At 36.1% G+C, this 26,275-nt stretch overlaps 1 protein-coding gene across 1 annotated transcript in view; it reads right to left on the bottom strand.

Annotated features, from left to right (window-relative positions):
* Positions 1–265: 265 nt before the first annotated feature.
* LOC105569327 overlaps positions 266–26,275 on the bottom strand; it is a 77,830-nt gene continuing 51,820 nt past the window's right edge. Inside the window, exons 3-5 of the mRNA XM_012025692.1 lie at positions 24,889–25,022; positions 21,649–21,739; positions 266–1,287 (exon numbers count right to left, since the gene is read on the bottom strand). Coding sequence (XP_011881082.1) covers positions 1,177–1,287; positions 21,649–21,739; positions 24,889–25,022 — 336 coding nt within the window. The 3' untranslated portion in view covers positions 266–1,176. The remainder of the gene's footprint in view (positions 1,288–21,648; positions 21,740–24,888; positions 25,023–26,275) is intronic.

Raw genomic sequence — 26,275 nt, forward strand, 5'->3', positions numbered from 1 at the left:
ATTTCCTACATTGGTTAATTACTTACTGGCGACAAGAAGTCTTTATTCTTGTTGATTATGAATTCTTCAAATAATCCTATAATTACGCATTACATAAGTGATAAATGTAATATGAATGTGTATCGTAGACTTCCTGAATATTTCAGTTAAAATACTTATATCTTCCAAAACGTATCCATACAAAAAGAAGAGTAAATATTTCGAGATTGTATAAAAGTTCTTTTTATGTTAGACGTATAAAATTTTTTTACCAATGTATTTTCTTTTGTGCTCTATTAAACAAAGAAAGATCCATGATAATGATTAACTCTGCTAACAAGCTGAAACCACTTATTGTGTTAGAAAAAGAGACCATTTATCGTCGCCCGTAACTTATCGGGTTGGTATATCAAGAAAAAATAGTTACAACTATTTATGTAAAGGAAACTTGTAACAGAAACGCCAATAAATGTAATAGTATTAACAGTTGCGCTGTGAACCTTATGCAGCTATCTTATTGATAGGAACGTATGCGGATATTTCCTTAGGGACGCGTTTCAGATGTTGAACCATTAACGTCTCCATTAAAATCGTAGCTATTAATGGAAGCACGCGTTTGCAAGAATATCATATAAGACAGGGATTTCCGAGAAATGTAGCGGGGCGCATGGCCCGAGTATCTGGATACATTTACGAGCGTTAAACCGCGTGTCGATATTAATACCCTGGTGGCCCTGCATCAGGGTCGATCTCGTTTCCGCTCTTACGAGAGCCACCTTCGTAGGTGCCCGAAGGCAGAAATCCAGCGGAGTCATGGCAAAACCGAGAAATCCTTTGGCAACGAATAACTATTCACGGACGCGGAAAACTCGTTAGAGCGAGGAATACCGTCTCTCGTTTCGTGAGCTTATACCGGAAGTGGGTTTTAACGGAAGCTGAAAACTTACGAGCCCGGGTACATAGCGGCCCTTGTAATCCTCGAGGAGATACCGTAACGAGGTATCGAATATAAGAGGAATGCCAGTAAATCAAATTAGTATACTTGATACTTTTACACAAGTATTGCCTATTAATGGGAAAAAGTTATTAAATTTGATTGTCTCGCTTGTAAACTGCGTCTCCAAGTGAAGTGAAGAATTCATTATGAGACGAAAAGCTTTTGCTTCATTTTCTCCAAACTTTTCTAATTTAACGCTATTATTGTTTCCAAACGCATACACAATTATGATCCTTTGTTAGCTTTGTATCATCTTGACGTTTACGTAGCGGCGCTGTCCAGATTCTTCTAGCAGCGACCACACCGAGCAGCTGAAAATAAGCGAATCCTGGAAAATGCAACTTTTCCAGGAGGATGATTTTCCGCTTAGAGGATAATCACAAAGAAGCAATCTTTAGACGCCAAGGGCATATCCTTTTAGGCAGAGAGAAAAATGCATTTGCGAGTCCTGCAGCCAAGTTGAAGTTTTCACTGCACTGCGAAGACCGTACGATAAAGGCATTTCAACAAAAAGCCATCTTCTAATAAACTTGGCGACAAAGCGACGACGAACGTGATGCAAAACAGGAATGCTCAGGCTCTCTACACGTGCGCATCAACTTTCCGCGCACTATGTAAATGCAGCAATACACGCTGTGAAGTTTGTTATACGACGCTAGAGTAGGAAAACGTGCTGTCACGAAACGCTTTCGTAATTATCTCAAAGTTACTGATGAGAAATTTCAGTCACGTCGATAAATGGCGTTTTTAAACGTCGCTTCTACCACCGAACAGATATTTATGTACAAGCGGTATATTTTCAAGCGCTAGCGATCTCGTCGAGTGAACACACATCCTCGATTCTTCTACATATACCCGCGTGAAAGAACGCGACACGGCGATATAGCTTCACATACTCCTGCCGTAATATGCAGAGCATCGTCGGCACATTTCTTATGGCGAAGCAAATTCGTGGCATGCGAACGACATGAAAATCGAAATAAGCGTAATGCGATGGCGTATGTACAGGAAAGGGAGAAGTCAGGAGAACGGATGAAGCGACGGCAGGAAACCAGAGATGAACGAAACGCGCGACTCATTTTCGGAAGTGGACGTGCTCTTTCTTGCTTTCTTTTTGTTTTATTGTTTTCCACATCCCATATAATGTTTTGTTCACCGAAACAGACGTATAGTTTCTTTGCACGCGACCGAGCGGATAACAATGTGTACAGTGTATCGTATAATGTTATGATTTGGACACGAGAGAACGCAAAGAAGGTAAGGTTGGGAGAAAAAGGGAAAGTGCCGTTCCCTTCACGCAAGGACGAGGAATGTCAAGCTCGCCATGTCTTTCCAACCCCTGCGCTCCCGTTTGTCGGCCGGCCTCTCCTCCGCGCCACTCTCGAGTGAGTAAAAGTACTTTGCTCTTCGAGTGAGTAAAATACTCCTGAAACTCCGCGAACTTCAAAAGTTCGCCGCTCGAATGACACTTTACCATTAAGTTTCGATCGGCAAATATCCAATGTTCAAGTAAGCTATCTGGCCGAGTTTCAAAATGTTAAAGAGTAATTACGGAATATAGTTGAACGGAGGCAAGAATAATCCTTAATGGCACGAAGGGCATATTGCCAAATAGTGATATATCAACAAAGTTTACCTAAGTAAATTTATTTTGCAGTTAGACATAATTATTACAAAGATTTAACTGACAACTTTTCATACATTTACGTAAACGATTTAGATAGATTTAAATAGACCGTATAATTTCCGAGATATAATCACTTACAATTTACTGTTTCTAACATTTCGCTTATCGCCATTGGCTGCTGAGGTAGAAAACCTGACACTTGGACGTGTATTTGTCAGTAGTAAAAAATCTATAATAAGGATTGAAACCAAAAAATCGAGCAAAAGTAGTTGAATGTTTAAAGAAGTGGATGTTAAAATTTCAACGATGCTGACCGTATCAGAGTATGATAAATACAAAAAAAATTTGGCTAGGTTGGCTTTTTCGTGCACAGTAATGCTTTGCGAATGTGGCAACGTAGGTTATACCATTCTCTTTGCTTTTTGGTTAAGTGTTCTTTGCGTTTTCGCTTCTGCTCTAACACTTTCTCTTTTATAAAACGCCCTTTATATCGTAACTGATTTTCCATTATGATAATTAAAATATCTTTTCACAATTTATCGCATTCACGATGAAATGTGACGTTGCCACGTTCAACGCTCTGCTAACACTACGCATTTCAGAATACAATTTTATTTTCTGTAACTCTTTTTTATTTTATCGGTTTTTAATAGTCTAGGAGAAGCAATAGTGTTTAAAACTCTGTTTTCGAATTTAGTATAAAAGAATTCATTGTCTATTGAACTTTATTGATCAAGTCTCATTTTGACTAGCATAATTGGGCAAGAACTACGTTAAAATCAGAGTATCATCACTGAAAAGCAGTAAATAGTCACTGATCGCAATTAGGGTAAGGTAATTAAATTCGGATCAGATACCAAATGCGTTTAGTCATCAATCAACAATTTGACGAGTCGCTAATAAGCGACATAAAAACATGTCGATGCCTTTTATGATAGCGACAATATAGCATAAAGTTGTAAATATATAGAAGAGCAAAATTAAAGTGAATTGCTTTAAAATGTCGCTTATTATGGTCACCTTAAGTGTATCACTGCGATCTCGCAATGGTATAACTGTCGTAACTGTGATCAGTGTTAATTCACTGATTGACTTTCAGAGAGTGCATTATTTTTCGTATCGCTCATCGATTGATGATCTGAATAGTCGATTTAAAAAATATTCTTCATCTAAAAAAATAGATACCGTCAAATTAATTCCTCGTCTCAAAGTCTATGTAACAAAGTATATTATCGATCGTAGTATCCGACAAGTTGCTGTGTAAGAGGATCACGCGAAGCCACAGTAGAGAATTGATTCTAAAGTAATACACCCACAAAATTTAATTTAGACTCTACGGAACTTTTCACCTGTGATTCAAAAGTAAGACATCGATCGGACAATGAACTGTTATGCAATAGGATAAGGCAAATGCATGTGAGAAAGGAAGAAATAATTTTCCATTAACGTATATATATATTTTACTATTTTAGAATTTAAAAATATTAGCAACGTATATATTTTCGCGGTTGTTATTGAATTTTAAAGCTGCATATATTGGTCCCTAATAAACCTCAGTGGTCGCATTTCTCGCTGCATCTTTCATGCAGCTAACCGATGCGAATATTCATCCATTGAGTATATTAAACAAAATAAAGGTAGCAATATGCATATCAATATATTCGTTACAGCGAATGAGTACAACCGGCTGTTTTTACAACAGAAATATAACAGAAAAATAACATTGTTTGAAAATATAAAACTTGCTAAATTCCAATGTGCAATTTATGATTTGTCAGGAATTGCCAGCAATCCAATGTTTAGAAAGAAAGGAAAAGAACGTACGTATGCCACGTGTTATTTTTTTAAGTAATTTTCCTTACAGCAGATGGAAAGTTCTTTGTAAGAAGCACTTTTCAACGTTGTTTAACTTGTTACTTAAATATGAGGTTGGAAAACATCCTTAGGCCGTTGCTCTTAAAAACCGTCGTTTTTAAGAGAAACGAGATTCCGCCCGTCAGGATGGACGCGAAGTTTCGGTTATACGACAACGACATTGTGTTACTCCGCGTGCTTTGCGGTAGCATACTTAGTAACTCGTAGAAACTCTCGACAAAGTTTACGTGACGCTCTCAAAGAAAACCGCTTCGAACACGAACGATTCAATGGCCGTCTTTTGTTCAACATTGATGTCGTTCTTCGCATTTAATGAACCGTTTACGAGACTAGCGCATCGCCACAAGAATGCATTTGAACCGAAATAGATACAGCGCCGCATACAAATGCACCCTTGTCGGTAGGAAAATTCGTGCGGCAACGAAAACTCGTTTATACTTTAATATACTAATCATTTCCCGTTGCTTATTAAAACTTGCTCTAGGCGCGGTGCACCACGGCTCGATACGCAAACTTCTTAATATCCGCGTATATAATTAATCGCGGTTGGATATAAGCAAAAGTAAATTGCGGCAGACGCCTGAGGCGCTTAACATAATTATCGGCTATTACTTCATAATATGCGCAACCTTCCATCTGATGTCTCGCTAGAAAGAGAAACGTGTAAAAGTTCGAACAATCTGTCGAGTCCACGTCGATTGAGATAGCAATAATATTTTCTTCAGATTAACAATACAATTTATGATACGCAACACACATACCAAGCAATATCATATTCCACTTATTCCAATATAAATTTTTTACATATGATATACTTAAATGTAAAATGTTAAATATCTTTTTCAAAGATTTGCAAGAAAGTACCCTTGCAATCTCGCCCCATGTCTTTAATGTTTCAGTTCTCTCTCGTATATAGGATCATATACACAGAGAGAATTTTCTTTTAAAATTTACTCTGAAAATCAAGTAATCGTGGGACAACATGGCAGTTTCAAGAACTTTATAAAAGATTTTTGAAATATTACTATACAATTTACTAGTAAAATATATAGAGGAAAGTCCCTTGTTATGAAATAGGATCCTAATATGGGATAGCGGGGTTTCTGTTAAATTAATAGTCATCGTCGGTTAATTCCACCACGAATTTATTGCCCTTGAAGTAAAATCTGTTTAGTGGAAAATTTATTGTTAGATCGTGTAATCGTTGTGAAAAAAATATGTAATTAAATTTGGGTGTTGAAAGGCTGCTATCTCATAATAGAGGACTTTCCTCTACTAACAATAAGTATAATTGCTGGTAAAAAGCATGATAAAATTTCACAAAACTCTTATAACATTCTTCGAAATGCCGCGTTGTCCCACGATGACATGATTTTCAGGGTGAACTTTAAGAGAAAATTCTCTCTCCGTTTACATTAAAAAAAAAACTGTTCGTCTCCAGAGTGATATCCATTGATATGTATATGTCCGTCCCCAAAGTGGCAACTTCGAAACTGCTCAAACTCCTCGGCGCTTTTTAACACTCTTCAATAATTTTCCCGCCGCAAAATCCCGAAGAATCGATCGAAACTCGTTCGTCATCGTTTCAGGATGTAATCAACGTCGCGGTTCCATTCTTCGAGAATTTTTCACCACCATCCGTACGACCATGATTAATCGCTATTTTATTCTATTCGGTATGCGGGTGGTGTCGGCGTCTAAAGAAGGGAGTTGCTAGTGTGGAAGAAAACCGACGAAAGTAACTAAAGAGGAAAGAAAATCCATCGTCTCCATGCACTCACCGATGCAGGACGTCTCTTCCATCTTCGTTAATATATTCCAACCGAGGACAGGCACTCGTATCTTTCCCAAGCAAGAATAAATTATCCGAACAAGTTATAAACTATCATCGAGCAATTTCTTATTTGTTTAGACGATGGCTAGATCATATCGAATTATATCGAAAGTTTTAACAGTCTTATACAGTAATGTAAACGTCGAATTGCGAGAGAGAATCTGTTTCATTTATTTGTTCTTCAAGATTCCTGGCTAGCTACGTTAATGGAAAAGAATCGTGTAATATATTTCACATTAGCAAATTGAAAGGCATACTTTACTCTCCTTGCTTATTCAGTGTTTTGTAAAGAAGCGAAAAGAATGCACCGAAAGTAAGATTGCGCGAGAAAACCCTCTTTATCATAAAACGCTCATTATCATTACAATTATGCTTCTCATTATCTTCGCTGTCGTGTTTCCTCGCGTAATGCTATCGAGATCTTGCCACTGCAATAACAATGCATTTTGTACCCCGAAGTTTGGAATTTGTATTTATAATAAAAGCGGCTGTGCCGTGCGCTGAAACTGTAATTCGAAGTAATGCAAATCGTCCGCGAGAGTAAAGAGTTAAAATACCTTATTATTACGTCTCGTACAAGCGGCTTGTATAACGTACAACTATGTATTGGCGCGTCGAACTATTGAATTCCATGTAATCTCTCTGTTAGATGCTTTTCGTTTTCCCTCGATAACTTTATTGCTCGTAGAACAATGCACATTGTAGAGTCAAAGTTTAATTATGAGAAATAATTTTTTCACAATATACGTTACTTATAAAATCACATACCTTTTCAACATTGCAATAGCGTTTTTTAAACATTTCAGCAATTTCTGCGAAAATTGTGGTAATTATGGTTAACAAAAAATTTGGAGTATAAATAGAAAGATTGAAACGTGGTTTAGTAAAAAAGCGAGAAATAATCAATTTCAAATTTTTCACTTGTTCAAATAAGCCCATTTTCGGTGTTTACCATTTTCTTTTTTATCTATGAATAATAAAATAAATATCCTTTTTACTTCACTTAGTCGAAGCGCGGTGTGCTTCACTTCTCTTTTAGATTCATAGTGAATGAAGTTTTGCAATTTAGAAATATACATTTGTATGCATCAACTATTGAAGTAAAATAGTAATTAGAATTTAAGTAACAACGATTTTCGTTTCGAAACATTTTCTCGATTGAACAGAATTAATCGTTAATTTAATCAATACCAATAAGTCCGCAGAATGATACGCAAAACGTAGTAATAGTCACTGAACAAAGTAATTAGAAATATTAGGTATAGCATTTTCAATTTCGTAGGTGGGACAACGAATTCTCAACGTTCGTTGTTGTTTTTCTCTCGGCGCGGTGACGTACGATGTTTTTGCGTGCCATCGTGTACCTGAAGGTCGCCCGCGCTATCATTCGCTCGCCGAACGTCGAGCCGGCAAGCAGTAGCGTGAGTCGCTCCGTGCGTCGTATTACTTTTGCGTTATCGATTTCCAAGACTCGATCGCGATGAATGCAGGGATAAAATACTATTGATTTGTACACCTTTATGAGTAACAAGTAACGTTCCTTGATTAATCATTAAGTTTTTACAACTTGCAAAGAGAAACGAATTGTATATTGAGGCGACGGTTCTTTATCAACGTGTACCTAGATATTTCACGAGATTAACTCATCTAAAATATGAATGTAAACCGTGGTACTTTGTCGCGGTTACGTCTCGTTTACGCACCGCGCTTTTAATTATCGGTCGATTTCGTGTAATCTGTTCCATTTTCGGGAAAAAAGAGAAATTTGTACGACTTCGCTCTGTCGTTCTTCGCAACTCGAACGGGCGGGAAGTAAAGAAAGTCGCTTATTGCACGTCGTTACATTATTTCTTTGCCGCAGATTATGCTTCCGATGCTCGCGTTGCGTTTTATATCGCCAATTCGAAAGTGATTTATCCATTGTCCTATTCTTCTGAATCAAAAATGCAAGTTGTTAGTTTGAGTAATTTGTATGACAGAAAGTCTTGGAAACCAATAACGCAGAAGTTAATAATATTTCACATCGCGTACGGGAGTGCCGGAAATTTCGCGCGATCGATGATTTTCGCGAGTGAGTGTTGTGTAAATGCAACAAGGAAATCTGAGAGGAGGAGGAGGCCGAGGAGGCATCGGGCAACGGCGGAGAAATCGTAAGGCACGTGTCTTACATTTTTATGTTATTTAATTGTTACTTGTGCAAAATAAAGCATCTGTTCTGTTTTTATTTTATTTATTCAAATGATTCGAACGAGGAGTCGAATAAGTGTTAGAGACAAAAGCAATGTATAAAATTTTGTGAATTTATATTTAAAAGGAAGACTTTTTCAGTATTTTATATAATTATCTTAATAAATACCTATTTTTTAAAATATAAAATATGGAGCATATTTAGTACAATAATTTCGATTTGACGCAATTAGTCTATATATTTGTATTTTTACAGTTTAACATACATGATGTACAACTCTGCGGTTGCGAATCGTATCAGTGAGTGATAAATTACTTTTTATTTTAAATTGACGTTGCGCATACAATTACTTCGTTGCATGTATAGAAATTCTTAAAAATATACAATGCTCAACTACAAACTGCGCGCGCGAAGCGTTTGGTCATCTCTAGTGAATAATAAAATAGAAACGTTTTCACTTCACTTATCTATGCTAAAGAATTGCAGAGATTCACAGGCACTACGATTTACTACTTAATACATTCGTGACAAATTTTAGGAATTATGAAAATAATAAAGATTGATCTCCTCAGAAAAGAAAAAATCACTTAAAAATTTATATATCAATTTATATTTCCACGAATTTATATCATGTTTTCATGTCTCTTGAATTTCCTTGTAAATCCAATTTACAGCGATATAACTCTCGCATATTAAATTATTAAAATCATACTGTTAATATCCTGATTATCCGTACTGTAACAAACTTGTAAAATATAACAGTTAAACAAGGAACGTATACGATCAAATAACATGAAATAACAGGCTACAATGTCAGTTATTATTTCATCTAATGGTATCGCTGAGAAAAAAAAACATTCCGCTCTACAAAATTGATATTATTCACGATAATAGAGAGCGATTACCTGTGCTTGACAAAGCTACTAAGCGGGGCTATTGCGGAAACATTCGTTGAGAAAGAGGAACAAAGCGACGGATCCAATATCGATCCAATCGCAGGCTCTGCTTATTAATCGCAATTTCACAAACGATTTCATTCGACAAACAACCGAGTCTCAGTCCCTCTAGATTTCGGGGCACTCGCAGCGAAACACATTATTACGTCGCGTGCAACCGACTGTATTAGATGCAGGAGCTACGCGCGTAGCTGGAAAATCATATGAGAGAAATAACAATATCGACAATATGCCACGTATCCTTACTCTTCACGCTCAGCGTTGCCATTGCGAATAAACGCGCTATATTCGTTAATTGGCTCGTTACCGAGTAAATGTCATGATGGGTTTCGAAAATTGTCTGTCAGTTTCGAAGCGATGGCCGAAGGATCACGATCGACAATATCAGGCGGCACATGGTCACAACGAACAAGTTCAATCAGCACGCAGGTAGTAAACCGAGTTTGTATACGATTCCTAGCTCGTACTTCGAATCCAATATACGATATCTCGATCCATAAACCAGGCTCAAACGTTGAACTAGACGAGGCAATTACGGTGATTCGTGCGGTCTTTGCGAGAGCAGCGCAAACGAGATCGAGTGCGAAACGAATGAAATATATATTATTGTTACTTTCTCTCTCTACGTCTAGCCTTGTTTATTTCGTGTTAAATAATACCGAAAAACAACATGGACAAATTTCACAAAAAATTTATTATAATAACAAGTTTCTGGTTGCGAGAATAATAGAATTTTCTACTTCTACAAATTTTATACGTAACGAATGTAATATCACATATACAAAAATAAAACATTCAGACGCTAAAAGTATGAATGTGAGGTAACACATTATATTCAATTAACAAATATTAAATATACATTATATTTAACACTGTAATGTAATATTAAATCTTTTAAAGTAACTTTAATTAAAAACCTGTGTCTTTTGAAGCTACAATAAAAATATATAATTTGAAAAGATATTAAACTAGCTGAAAATTGAAACGTTTATATAAAAACTTTAATTGTGTTGATATCAAAAAATTATACATTGTTCTTTCATATTGTCAGACAATAATTTTATTTCTATCCACTTAAAAAAATTTGTTTTTATTATAATTCCAAATTATTTCTCTATAAAAAACCGTACGTCTTTATAGTATATGTATGTACATATGTTTCTACACAGAGTGTAACTAGACTCTATCGAGGTATTTTTAAGACCAGATTTACAAACGTCCTTCATCTCAATCTTTTTCTATATTATTATCTAAGAAGAGACGGAGAATCAATTAATGTTCAATTAGCTGCTAACCGACGTAAAACTGGTTCTAATTATAAGAAAGTGTACGAAGGAAGCATCTGAATGTTTTGAGACGGGGAACTCATGAACATTAAAGCCTCCCACTAACGAAAACAAATACATATGTTGTCGTATTAAAAGTCAGTAAGACAACATAACTTGTTTAAGGTATATTCAATTGTCACAAAATATATGGTTTACAGTAAGTGGTGAAAATGTTGGCCGCGCGAAGTGTGTGTACAGTGTGATAAAGTGCATAGCGTCATAGACTGACGTACCCACTCTAGCATCCCAGGGGTATCGCCCATCCCTCCTTACAGGCAGCGATAACACGAGCAATAAGATCGTCGTCATCTTTAACAGGTGTCTCATACACTAAACTTTTGATATGCCTGCGCAAGAAGTAGTCTATGATAGATCAGGTGGCATACTCAACAAATCAAGAAATAAAGTCCTACAACTACGAACTACCGGTAGCCATTGATTCCCTATCTCGAAACGTTCAGATGCTTCCTTGAAATATCCCCTTAAAATTTGTTGGTAGATTAAATAAATTAGTAAGGCTCGTATGTGTTCAACACAAATTTCAAAGAATTTAAAGGACTCAGAGCCGTGACAGGATGGTAGTGTCTAAATATTCTATTCTAAATTTATTGCGAAAAAATATCACCTCGGCCAGGGTTTGAACCTGGACCTCCCTTTCGCTAGGTGGGCGTCTCAACCAATTCGACCACCGAGGCACATGGCAATACTCATCGCAATAAACAGTCTAATGTTGATTCCCTAGTGCCACCTATCGTGACAGTATTCGAAATCGAGAACTGTGCGCCGACTTGATTTGTCAGTCTTAAAACACAGTATCATCTCCACAATGTATCCCCAATATTACGTTCCCCCCTCCCCCCGATTTAATAATTAAATTGAGAGTAAGAAACGCGTTTTCACGTCCGCGTGTGGTGATATTTTTTCGCAATAAATTTAGAATAGAATATTTAGACACTACCATCCTGTCACGGCTCTGAGTCCTTTAAATTCTTTGAAATTTGTTGGTAGAGTTTAGTTATACCCTGTATAGGAAGAAGAGATATAACTTGTGGATTATAGTACGTCATACCGACCGCTTTGCACGTAACTATATCGATGCGGAATCGTATACTTTTCATTTGAACGTCTTTCCACAATAATTTTCGGTCTCAGTCATCGATACCCCTCTGTATTACTTCCTGCTTCGCGGTTCACCTTCATATAACCGTTCTCCGTTTATCGTCGTTCCGCCACGTTCCTGATTTCGTCTCCGTTGCGCTGCATCTCCGACCTTCTCCCGCCGTCACTCGGAGTCGGTTTCCACTGCGAAGGGATACGCGAGAGAGTTAAGCCAGACCGTAATAATTTTGAATTCGGTTAACCTAGCTCCGGCACCTCGGCAACCTTCTCGCCCCTATTTCCTAAACGCCGCCTGCACTACGCTCTACCACCACGAAGGGTGTAAACTGCTTGCGCGCGCTACGATAGCCGCGGTAAATCATCAACCCGATAAGCTGACTTGCTCCTCCCAGGGCATTAGCTTAATATCGTTACACTGATTCGATTGTGTTTGGCACATCGCGATTTACTACAAAGACACAATGTCGCATATTGCAGGAAGTCATCACGAGATAGAGAGAGAGAGAGAGAGAGGTTTTCAACATAAAATGTTGTTACAATATAATTATTTATATTATTAAGTTATTATTAACGGCGATAATAACTGTATGAACATGAATGCACTAGTCGTAATTGACGATGTATGCAAAATATTTAATTAACAATAAACCATAAATAACGTTACAGTTTTTCTTGAAATCTAAAAAACAAATTTTCAAACTTTAATATTTCGATGTTTTCATTCAATTTTCTTTATTGAAATTTAAAAAACAAAAGAATATCAAAGTTTTATATCATCGACAATAGAGACGAATAAATCACGCCAATAATGTAAGTGTGATTAATAACAAAAGCATTTTTCGTTGCGCCACGTTTTGCCACTTGGAGATTTACAATGTATCCGTTATGAGGGTGGCTCGGGATTTTTAATTTAATCGAAATTCGTGGTCGACTCGACCCATTAAAACGCCACAGAAAGAAAATGACGATAGAAACAAGAAAGCGAAAAATTCGGAAAAATGTTCATATTTCAAGCAAGTAAAAAATCTACTGTTTATACTGCAGAACTTAATAATCGTGCAAAGGAATCTTGCCTTTAATGAGCATGTAGTTTTAAATAAAATAATTGGCACTTTTTAATGTAAAAGTTTTGACCAAAAATCACTAAATCTTAAAATACCAAATAATGCGTGTATGCAGAACTTATTCTCTTTTTTTATTACTACTTCATATGTATAGGTAGAACACTAATTTTTTACTGAATAAACTATTCGAAAAACACATTTGTAAGCATGATGATTATACATTACAATTGAAAAAAAGGATATTTAACTTTCTGCAATCTAATTACTTTTAATAGAATTGTAATAAAATACATAATGTATAAAGGGCAAACAGTAACCTTAAAATATAAATTAATAATTAATTTTCAATTTATAAATATTTTGTTACAAAAAAGACGGGTTGTAATTTTAAAATCACAATGGTTTGTAATTGAAATCACAACGGGTACAATATATTTTTACATAATATGAAAGTCCATAAAACATTTAAAAAAACATAGATTTATATTGCATTTTCAGCATTTTATTGTAGAAATACCATTATTTCGCAGCATTTTTTCTTGTCGGAAAAAATAAACCAATAGACTATTTTATCTTTTTTTTTAATTTTTCTTCTATTAATAAAGATTGATTGATGAACTTTCAAGTCTTACAGCCACTATCAATAATGTATTATATGACGTAAAGCGAATTGTACATTTATTCGAAATTCTATTTAGTCTATAAAATATTTTTTTTAACTTTTCGTAAAATACTTGTGATTTCACATTTCAAGCCTTAAATATCATAGAATGAAAGAAAAGGAAATGGAAATTTTATTGATAAAATATTTAATATTTTGTTAACATACCCGATATAAAAGTCACAAAACTTAGGCCAAACGTCGCTTAACTTTAAGCGCACTTAGCTATTTGCGCGATGAAACTCATATGATGCTCTACAGAATATCTACATACCATATAGGCGCATCTAAAAGGTATGTCAAACCCAATTAGAGGTCACGACTTTGTATCAAAGGCCTGCGCAGATAAATCATTTTCACGTTCCGTACATCCCGAATTGACAGAGGATTCCATTGCACGCAAACGATTATCGTCAACGCATTTTGACTTTCGTTTTCCATTTCATGCTTCCGTACCAAACGATGGAATCTGCGCGAGCAACAGCAAGAAAACGTATGAATTCAAATTGTCGCTTGAGAAAGATGCTACGTATTTTTAATTAAAAAGAAACATTATCACAGATAAGTATAGAGGCGGAGAAAATGCCATCTTGATCGTTAGAACTTCTTCTCGCGGCCTTTTTCGATGGCGTCTTTCTACGGCATCGTTCGTCGCCCGATGATTCCGAGAATGCTGCAACAGCAATCGACGGTACGCTCCTATTTCTCAACGGAACACAATGAAACGAAACTCGCTTGATGTCTTTCCCGATCTCATTGTTATATTCCTCGTTATCGCGACAGTCGTACAGCATGAAGATGATTTTTCCCATTTTCTGTATTGCAATGCGCGTTACAATTTTATTTTTCCGTTTCTTACTTATACATGATTATAATAATTTTGTTGCCATAAAGTTTGCGACATTTAAAACTTAATATTCTAAGCACACAAACCGTTTAAAAGAGCGATGGAAATATTATTGTAAGATTTAGTTTCAATTTCCATTAATCAATCTCTCTACGTTCCTCTTTTCCTCCTTTCATTTGTATATCTTTATTTTTAATTGCACAATGTATGCATGCGTATGTGTACTTATCAGTACATTTAAAAAAACGAAAGTTATGTACAATTATTTGTTAATTTGTTTAGTATCATATCGCGACCTACATAATATTTTCTACATGATAACATTCCTACGAATGTTTATGATATATCTAATATCCATCTCTTAATATTTATCTTGTACTTTTTATTTCTAAATCTCCCCCCACAGAATATTTCATTTTCATTTAAGTTTAATTGATAAAAATTATATGGCAATTAATAGTCGCGCGCACATTTGCGTACATACAAATTGAATTACAGGCCATTTTTCTTAACTTGGTACTTTAATATTTTTGTGTTTATATCTTTTTTAGTATGAATCAAATCAATTTTAATAATAGTTGTTTTTGCTACATACTATATCATTTTAAAATATGGCCCGTGAAAAGTCCTAGATTGTCAGCTAGAGAAATTGATAAGTCTTTTAACTTTTCTTGTATTATATATGGCTGCAAAAATCTAAATGTAATTGTCAACATATCTCCTACAAATATAGTTAAGTGTACATTCTTCACTTTCAGTTATTATCGAAAATATAGAATGCCTGTAAATATATAAATCGCAATACACTATGTTTGAAACTTCTTTCTCAAATTCGCGATGGCTGAAAAATAGAGCGTGACAAATGTTCGAGGAAAATTTGATCGAAAACGGAATAAAATACCGATTCTGACAGTCATCGATGCTATGTTGAATGGGAATTTCCACATCGTGAACGGTAGAAATGCAAAGTTTGATCACACAGAGACAGTCTAACAAAGAGCGTTACTTCGAAGTGCCATCTAAAATATCGATTTTCACGTGATATCGCGAAGAAATTCGACAAGTCCCGTGCAGACTAAAGGAAATAATAATTGTGCGCTATTTTCCTCAAATGTCGTATTTTTTAAAAGATAACATTTTATTTAGGATACAAACGCCATTTTTTATTGTGTGAAAAAGAATATAGAGGAAAGTCCTCTGTTATGAAATAGGATTCTGGCGTGAGACAGTAGGTTTTCAACGTCCAAATTCAATCACAAATCTTTTTCGCAACGATTACACGATCTAACAATCAATTTTCCATTAAACAGATTTCACTCCAGGGGCAATAAATTTATGGTGAAACCAACAGATGACGCCTATTAATTTAGCAGAAACTCCACTATTTCATACTGGTCGCCTATTTCATAATAGGGAACTTTCCTCTACTCGTTATTATGCAAATATAAAAACGTATAGTTATGAATGTACAACGTACACGCACACACGTAAATCTTTTAAACTAAAATATAAAGTCATTGGAAAATGGCTTTTATAAAATTAGCCTACTTCATATGCTGTACAGAAAATATTATTAAAAAGAATATAATTTTTATATTTAATATAAAAATAATCTTTATAAACACACATATGATGTGTATCAATTTTGTAGTAAAATCAGACACTAAATAAAATTTTTACGGGGATCAAGGCATCAAGTATGCTAAACAATCAAAAATTTCAGCAAACAGAGAGCCAAGAGAGCTCTTACGAACACTCTTATTTTGTAATAAAATCACCTGTTACATCACTCGTTACATTGTATGCGTGCCACTCTCTGACAAATAGCGCATGAAAAGTGGATTTCCCATTACATTCGCCGCGCATTTTAATAAACTATGTCGAGTAATCAGCGTCAGCTCGCACTGTGTCATACGAGTAGATGCAAAGCGATTCGATATCGAATTATTAATCTTTTCATTCGATAGTACAATTTTATCACACAGTTTGACGTTCCATTAGATTAAGAGCGCACTTTTTCATATTTTTTTAATATTGTTGCAACGTATCCTTTATTTTCAGTAATAATCGTTTTAACATAGAATAATATAATTGTATTACAATAGTAACAATCGATCACACGACACACACGTCTCTTGCACTTATTTTTCAGAAATAAAAACTCTATACTATTATTATTATATGTATATAAATTATATTATTTACCAGATTCCAATCATTTTTGGAAAATGTATGAAAAATGTGTATCTGCAAATAATGTAATATAATGATGAAAATTAGTGCACTATTACGAACAGCGATAATTGTTCAATTAATACTCCATCACATGCGCGATGTGCACGATATCTTACGCAAACGTACATACACGAGGGCAATCTCGTAGGATATGTGTTAAGAGCGCAAGCAGGAACAGCATGTTCCTGCATAACTCCAAGGCGACGGGCTGTAATAATCTATATATGGGGACCTTGACTTGCAAATTAGTTTATTATTTTCGCACTCGGGATAACCGTATCGCCACCTCCCTTTAGATGTGCGACGAGGTAATGCGCCTGGCCTGCGGGCGAACGTACTGCCCTGTAATTGGACACCGCTAATGCACCCCGTCCTCGTTCGTCGAACGTGAATGGAATAAGGTGACTGTGAAGGGGCCACGAAGGAAATCGAAGGGAAGAAGGCGAAGGAGACCCGAGGATGGGTGTCACGTGCCGATGCGGTAAGCGTCGTTATTTAGTTCGATCGCGCAACCGATCTATTCCACCACCGTAGCCCGTATCTTCCATCTCGATTTGCCCTCGACACTCTGTTGACGCCTCTGTTCAGCTTCCCGTTCAGCATCACTCTCTCGACTTTCTCAACATCGTCCAGCCGTCGCTTTTACGCGGTTTCTCCGCCGCATAATGCACTCCGTTGCATTCCCATTCGTGTCTACATCGACCGTACCACGGTTACCATTTTTATTTTCCACGAGGTTTCCTTTCTTTCGCTACTTCGACGCTCGCTTCAGCAGCTCCACCCGCCACAATGCGCACATTTTTTTTTTTACATGTTTTTCCCCACCCCCACTCCTTTCCCATTGCCCTTCCCATCTTCTCGGCGTGTCCTTCCTATTTCCAGACTGAATCCCTATTCTTCAGCATCTACTTCAGCGCGCAGCGCCGTTGCCCACTTCGAGCTGCGATGACCTGGATACGACCTTATCGTTCGATGCTATAACGTCCTGCGCCGTTCTGCCATACTTCGATTCAGAGCCCGCAGCTTTTGGGAGCTTTAGTTTCTCTCGCAGCTCGAAGATGCTAAGCTCGAGATAGAATCGACGATCCTCGAACGTTTCAAGAGTTCGCAATAGTACTCGGCACGGCCATATTTCGTTCTTGCGAAGGCGCGATAATCCGACCAAACTTTCATTTAACGAAAATGGTGCTCAACTCCGACCCGAAGACAAAGAGAAAAGGCGTGAAAACCAATAAGGACGGTATGCGACAGAGAGAACCAAAGAAATTGAATCCATTACGTGATAGATCCGACGATGAAACCCGAAACGGGTTTATCTTATACCGAGCCAATGTTCTCGAAAGTTAAATGTTCTTCTGTGCTACATTACATTACCCTTCGATAACAAGGTATTCGATCAGATCGTTCATTATATCGAGAGCGATCCAATGTCACGTCGCATTGACTTCTTATTAAAAAATTCCAAATTCAGGGATAAAAAACTGATCCTACGCCATCATTATTATCCCATCTTCAGTGCCGTCCAAAGAAAGAGTGATTGAGATTTTCCTTTATTATAGATTACATTTGTAGTTCTACACGGAAACGCATGATGTTGTATCAACGAGTTCAGTGTAATCGAAATAAAATTACAACGTCAGTGTTTCCTTGACCATACCTGGCATCTTTAATAACACAGAAAATTTATTGCGAAAGATATTACCTCAGCCAGGGATTGAACCTGGACCTCCCTACACTCTAGGCGGGCGTCTCACCAATTCGATCACCGAAGCATACGATAATATTTGTCGCAATAACGGTATAAAGAGGTTGTCTACGCGTATATTTTCGACTTTTGTGAACTGCGCGCCGATAAGGGTTGTCGGCCGTACACAGAACTATTGAATACGCGATTTTTAACTTTTCCCTCCCCCTCCCCCCTTTCCCAATTGCGTGGGAAACGCCATGTTTGAGGTCAATGGTAAATTGATTAATAAAGTTAGTGAAATGATTAGTTGAAATAAAATTGTTGAAACAACAGTATTAATGAATGAAAAACATCAGATAGTTGTCTTAATAATCTGGTTATTTAGTTGAATGGTTAAAATTAAAATCCATGGCAGTTGCAATTCAGTGAATTATTTACGTTTGTGGCAGCCCGCGACACGTTTGATTCAAGCAACTTCCTTGTTTTCATTCAACAGCATTTTTTCCGCGTATAATTATTACAAAGTGCAATTGGCCAGTTTGAAAAACACTGCACATAAATCGAAAACTTGGATTCAATTGACATTCGTACGATATCTTGCAGCGAATCAAATAACTGATATTAACAGGCTAAAAAGTTTGACGGTAAGTAGATTTATTTCGCAGCGATAACCAGGGCTCCGTTTACCAAAAGGAGACGAGCTCGGATGCAGGAAGGAATAGAAATTGAATATATTACGGCTGAAGCGTCGCTGTATAACGCAGGGTCGTCTATCTTACTGATTTTCTTGGCAAACTCGTTCGCTCCTTAGGCGATGCATTCATATCGCCTTTAAACTCGACAGAATATTGCCCGCTATACAACGTTTATTACTGACGAATAAACCAGTCGCGAATTTTATGCACGTTGGTATATTTTACAGATAACTCGTATACATATCATGTTTATTAACGTTTTCATCTCAATTTGATAAAGTTTTCTTGTAAATTGTACTCGATCAACTTGAACTTAGATAACCGCATATTCTTCTAGTGTAATTGAATTACTTTGTTGTAACTATAAATTACTTGTACGCTTGAAATACTTGTACAATTTCTTTGATTCAATTTTAACACGTTACGGCTTGCGTATGTAAAGATGTTGTAGAGTAGCAGCGAAATTTCTTTCTTGTATATTCTTCTTATGTATGTACGCTTTATTGCAAAGATATTTGGAGGTAGAAAACTGCCCTTGAAATTACATTAACATATTAAACCGACTATCGGATAAACTTGCACAAAAATATCGCTTCGAACCACAGGTATCTCTTGTGATGTTAAAAACGTTTTATATACATATAATGTTCATCAATATTTCAGAGTGAATATAAATTCTGAAAAATCTAAATTGCTAGACATAAAATAGTGTAAGTTTTAGAAAATATTTCTTTAAAATATTTTGACAGAGCCGGGACTATTTAATCGGAATTATATATATTGAGTTAACTTGAAAAAAATACCTTCCAATTTTGTTACTTTACAATATATCTGGAGTTTCTCGAAAAGAGAAGAAAAAGCAGCAAATGTTTTCTCATGAAAGAATAACATTGAAAGAAAGAGCAAATTTAAAACATTTTAAATGGAAAGAAATTAAATCTAAACACGACGAACGTGTGTGAACTGCAGCGATAAAAAGGCGCTATTTCTATCTGCTCGAAGTACATATAAAATTACGTTATTCGAAATAGAGAGAATGTAAAGCATCTCATCAGAGTGATACAAATAAATGCTAATAGTTAACCTTAATTATCTGCTGTTATTCTCTCGATAAACTATTAAATTTGTAATATTTGTTTCAAAGACTGACTAGTTGATTTAATATTTATATAACATATTTATAAGATTGATAAAAAATGGTGAATATTAAAATTGAGTCGTACTAGCGTTTAATAATAAAAAATGTGTTGTAGTAGCGGGCATTTTTTAGAAAATGTAGTAAGTAGATACTGTTACATTATCGTTCATTATATCTCTACGGTGTCGTTAGCGTAACAGTCCCCGCGAAGCATGCTCTCAAGAAAGAACGTAATTATAATGATGATAAGAATGCATAATAAGAAACGTTAATGCATTGCGAAACCCAATTATTGACACGAATAAGTAAGAAAAGAGCACATCTCGCAACTTTGTAGTGGCCCCTTATGAATTTCTTGCGTTAAGATTATTTAATGAAAGGAATAAAGCGACACGAGCGTCGTTTGAAGGGCCGACGATGCAAAGCGGAACGAAGGCGAAGCAGGCAGTCTATTATGTACCGAGTCTAATAACAGCTTACCGGAGCTTACTAAAGCTTCCTGAGAGCTCCTGGAAGCGAAGTGATTGTTACAGATATCGAGCATGGCAACAAAGAGGTAGGACCAATGGGATTTGGAAGAAAAAGTTCGCTCAAGAGCTCCTCTTTTTTCATAGTAATTTCTGCGATCGTTGATCCTTTATAATTGCGCAAGAATCTCAGAGATCTTTCCGAATTAATCGGCGCGATTCGGAAATTGTACAAAATGAGCACGACGAATAAACCGAACCAGTATTTGCTTAATTGCCGACGTTAAAAGAGTTTTCAGTCAACTTCAATTGAGATTTATAATAATATTGCCAATAAAAAGATATTTTGTTTAAGAAGTTCAGTTAAATGACAGAGGAGGAAACACTAATATCGGTTATTAATCAAACCGATTTATTTTATATTAACGTTATAGATGTAAAAATATATACACATGTTATGCGTGTAAATTATTAACAATAATAAGCGACAAATTCTATCTGGATTGAAAAAGAGAGAGAGAGAGAGAGAGAGAGAGAGAAATTTTATGATAAAAATTCTGTATTTAAAAAGTACAGTAATCATCGTTTATTACTTTGATGGATTATTTTCTTTTTACTTATTCAGACGATGCCTCTCTTCGTCATTAAGTTGAAGCGTAATTAGTTAAAGCTATCCTACATCGTCCGATCCAGGAAAATTGGACGGAAGTGGAACATTTACGAGAATACTTTGACGAGAATGTCGATTAGTGCGACATCGTTATCTTGAAGGAACTATCGACCCGATTCAAGGAGTAACAGAGAAAACCCGGGCGTCAAATGTCAACGAACGACAGTGCTCGAGTTTCGGGACGGACGATAATTCGTCGCGCAGCAATAATCGAGAAGATCATTTGTCTTCTACAAATCACAAGTAAAAAGGAAAGAATAATGGCCGTCTGCTGTCCTTACCTTTCCGGAGCCCCTCGTGTTGCATAGGAGAACACCGGCAGCGTGAATCCTGTACTCTTTGTCGAGTTGCTCGTGTTGTCCTTGAATTTTCCTGCAGACAAAGAATTTAACGGAAAGATTAATTTAAAAGCGTCTACAATGAAGACGAATACAAAATACAAGCTTCCTATACGCTGCTCACTTAAATGCATCGTCATGAATAAAATTACGGTGGAAATTGTTATCAATAGCTGAAGCGTAAACAATGTACCGTGAGCCAAATTCGTTGCAAGTAAAAATTATCTTTTAATTATCTTAACGTTGAGAAAATATCTGCATAAAAGAATCCATCACTTCCAGCACCATTCTTGTGTGAAACTGTGCAGTATAAGGACAGTTACCGTCTCTAGATCCCTTGGCAACGAGCCTAAATCGCCGTAACGAGAAGAAGATGGCACCCTCACGACCCACTGGCACATTTTTCGGAAGACTCGCGCACCCGGTGATTTATAAACTAAAAAACTTTCTCGCACGAGGCAACTTTGGCAATTACGAGAAAGCAAACAATCTTATAAATTAGGTCCTTCCCGCTTGCTTCTTCGTGCGGGGTGATCCTGTGCATTGGCGTGTGGACTTGCATGTGATCGCTAGCACATGACGGACCAGCGCAAGAGCGAACGGGAGTTCTCCGTCTATCCGAGAAATTCTCTCAAGCTTAACGGCGCAGTAAAGTTTCAGAAGGGAATTAATTGCGCGAGCGAGAGGTATCGCACGGGCTTTTTTGTCGATTAAGTTGATTTTGAAAGCGGTTGCAGGACGCTTTAACACGTCGAGCGACGGCGATAACATGCTAATCTTGCCTACAAAGACTTTGCTAACGTCGTAGACTGTATACGAAACACTCTGGCTCGAGAGAAATAAGGAGATATTAACAAAATTCAATAATACTTCATGGATTCACAGGCATTTTCAGACACATTAACAATAAAGTAGAATGTCCAAAATTCTCGAATGCACAAAGCACATATTTTAACGATGATGAAAGCTTTAAAGCATGTTGAGAGCATTTTCAATCAAATGAAAAAAATAGCGATTTATTATTTACACGTAGATTCAATTAATAATTTATTAAACTTTCTTGAGGCGATATTTGTCTGGTTTTTTTTATTCAATTATTTCTCTGTCTACTTTAAATTGACGAAAAAACGCGTAGGTAAACGGAACTATGAATGCGCGACATCCTATTCTCAACCTTCAAAGGACGAAGGAAAAGATTAATATCATTGAATGTCTGTGAACAAAGTAAATTAGGTTTATTCAAGCAGACATACTGCTCATCGCATTATGCATAATGCTCACTGCAAGATAAACACCGCGAGACGATGGTAAAGAAACAAGATTGTTTAGGGATTTGAGGGCAAAGTAAATAGCTGAATTATGCGTCGACTGTGATGCGCGATTCATTCCACCTCTGGCAACTTTATCGTACAATAAACAAAGTTTACTACAAATATAATTTCTCGTTTAATATCTCGCACACAATATACTAACATATTATACTGCAGTAATATTATCTATAGTAATATTTCATCGGATAAATTTACATAAGCGTTATCGAGATTCGCTTTTTCTCTAGACTTTTTCCTCAAAAGATTTTCCACGCCGCCAGAATCGATTTAAGCAAAGGTTATCCATTCGATTTCCGCCGCAAAGTATCTAGGTTCTACGAACAGAAATCTTTCTCCCTCGAGAACAATTTCTATCTCATGCCTCAGCCAAAATCGTCGTAGCAGACGCGGGATAATGAATATGTAGAAGCTCTTATCATTACTGAGAAGCGCCGCATTTATCACTATTATCATATAACTCTATTATACTTGATTACATTTGAATCCGTAACAATTGTATCTCAAGTCTGTCTAATAGAATTGCATCTTGTCTTACATTTTTGATTTCTAATTCCGCCGGCCGTCTGAACTTGACTTCTTTAAATGCATATTCCTTTGTGTGTCAGAGGCAAGAGTGAAAAAATGTTGAGGTATCCATTACCTCATAAATTGATGAATGCCGCATAATCAAAGAGCCGACTGCGAGAGGGTCACCGTGTGCAAACACGAAGCGAGATACCGCAAACGCGAGGGTGGGGCTATGCAAACAACTTGGTGTTCATACGCGTGAAAGAAAAAGTCTCGCATCCCGCTGACCCACTCTCTTTCTTAAGGCGTCATCCTCGCCACGTACAATGCAAAGGGCGAGGATAATTTCGAAAGCGCTTGCAAAATAAAATAAAACGTGCACGATACTGGTGCCTGAGAACTAGGGGAAAGTCCCCTAGTTAGAGACAGGCTCCTAATACAAGATAACGGAGTTTCTACTAAATTAAGACATCATATATTGGTTCCACCATGAATTTAGTGCCCATGGAGTGAAATCTGATTAGTGAAAAATTGATAGATCGTGTAGTCGTCGCGAAAAAAGATTTACAATTCAATGTGGCCATTGAAAACGTACTAGGTATCTCACATTAGAATCCTAGCTCATAACAGAGGACTTTCCTCTATGTTACGTTCTCGTTTCCGAGCCGATCCATTACGAAATAAACGCAAAGTATTTACGGTTAAATTACATAATTGAACCTCACGCGACGATAAGATAATACGTAAGTTACAAAACTTTGTAATACTGCATACTGTAAACTGAAAAGTTAGTTTAAACCTTGATATTAATGAGTTAAGCTTCGTTAAGACGTAATTTCGCTCGTTAAGTTCGCTTAAGCATTATGCAGAATGCTGAAGGTAACGCGATGAAACATTTTCTGATGGGAGTAAAAAGTGCTGCGATAAAATTATTACTCCGTCACGGGACTGCCCTCGCTAAATCTTTTAGAAGTTAAGCTCTCGCATTCCCATAGGAGTCGGTTCTAACATAAAGTTCACGTTTATCCCGCATTTTAGTTGCCTCTTAGTAAATGTATTATTCGAAAGCCTTCACTACACAATAATTACTTATCCCAGTACATAAAATGTGCAAAAGATAATTTTCAAAAAATCTTACTTGCAAATAAAACACGATAAACCTGTTTAAAAATTAATTTACTTGCGCCTTCAAGACTTATTGTTGAATATAAGACAATAGAGTGTACCGTAAATTAAAAGAAAACATTTGCAATTTTATATATGCTAATTCAACAATTCCATTTCTACAATGCGCCAGCTATACCTATATTTGTACCACTAAAAGATATTATTAGAGAAAACTTACGATATAGCGTGCAGCAATTCCTGTCGCTGCTTCTCCTTCACCTTTACGCTTCCACCTTCTTCGAGAGCTGCTTGCAATTCCCTTTGCAAGACTGCCAATTTGCGGCGCTCACCCTCCAAGAGTAATGAAGTAACCTGAAACAAAATAAAAATTATTTGCTATCTCTTGTTGGATGGCAGTAATTAAACACGCTTTCTTAAATATATTTAAACATATGCCGTATCTTGAAATGAAAAATAAAAAAGAAACAATCGCTATAAGGTATTTATACTTTATTCAACTGGTATACTATTTCGTTCATTCATGTACCTAACAATGGTAGACCACCACATAGATAACAGTGTTACTTCATCGTTCAATAAAGAATACAAATTAACGTAGAAAATGATTATTTGAAAAAAACTATCCTTTGCATCAAAATATTGTGAAGATATAAATAGCGTATCTTTAAAAATGACCAAAATCTCAATTTCTGCAGAAATTCGATACTATTTAAACGACGGCTGATTACTTCGTGAGACAAACTGACTTTCTACGAAAAAGAACTTATCATACTTTCTTCTATTACCCTATAGTTTAACTTGCCGTGTAGGCCGTCTAGGCGTAAAAGAAGCGACTGTTGCTCTTACCATCCGAGAACGCGTATGATAAAAGAGAACATATTAGAGAACGTATCAACTGATGGCAATACAGTTCTTTCTTCAATTAATCGTACGTTGGTATACTACAAATTCTACGCTTTATCTATATCGACAGTAGTACTAAACAATTGATCTAATACAATCTTGTTTTTGAAAATAATCTAATAAAGTAAAATCTCTTATTATGAGATAGGATCCTAATATGGGATAGCTGGGTTTCTGTTAAATTAATAGGCATCATCAATTGATTCCACCGTGAATTTATTGCCCTTGGAGCGAAATCTGTTTAGTTAAAAATTCATTGTTAGATTGTGCAATCGTTGCGAAAAAAAAATTTGTGATTAAAAATTTGGGTGTTAAAAATCTATCTATCTCATAATAGAGGACTTTAATCTAAAATAAGAACGTATTTTTTTTAATATGACATAAACAATACGCACCCAAAAACTCAATTTATAAATATCTAATTTGTCGTATTTGATTAACCAATAAGAAACACGTAATAATTCCAATAATTCATTTTTATTATAAACACAAGTTAAAAAAGGAATATAGAAAAATATTGGAAGATAAAATGTACATGAAATGTTTTACACAAAAAACCTTATGTTCTCCACATTCTTCACAAAATCTTTGTGTTTTCTACGAATTCAAGCAGCAAAGAAAATTTTAGTAGAGTGGATAAAAGACAGTGAAAAATGAAAAATAGAGCACGGAGTAAAAGTTTATGCACTCTTATAAATAAA

This window comes from Vollenhovia emeryi, unplaced genomic scaffold, assembly GCF_000949405.1.
Source record: "Vollenhovia emeryi isolate VEMERY1.0 unplaced genomic scaffold, V.emery_V1.0 DF939124.1, whole genome shotgun sequence".
Classification (NCBI taxonomy): domain Eukaryota; kingdom Metazoa; phylum Arthropoda; class Insecta; order Hymenoptera; family Formicidae; genus Vollenhovia; species Vollenhovia emeryi.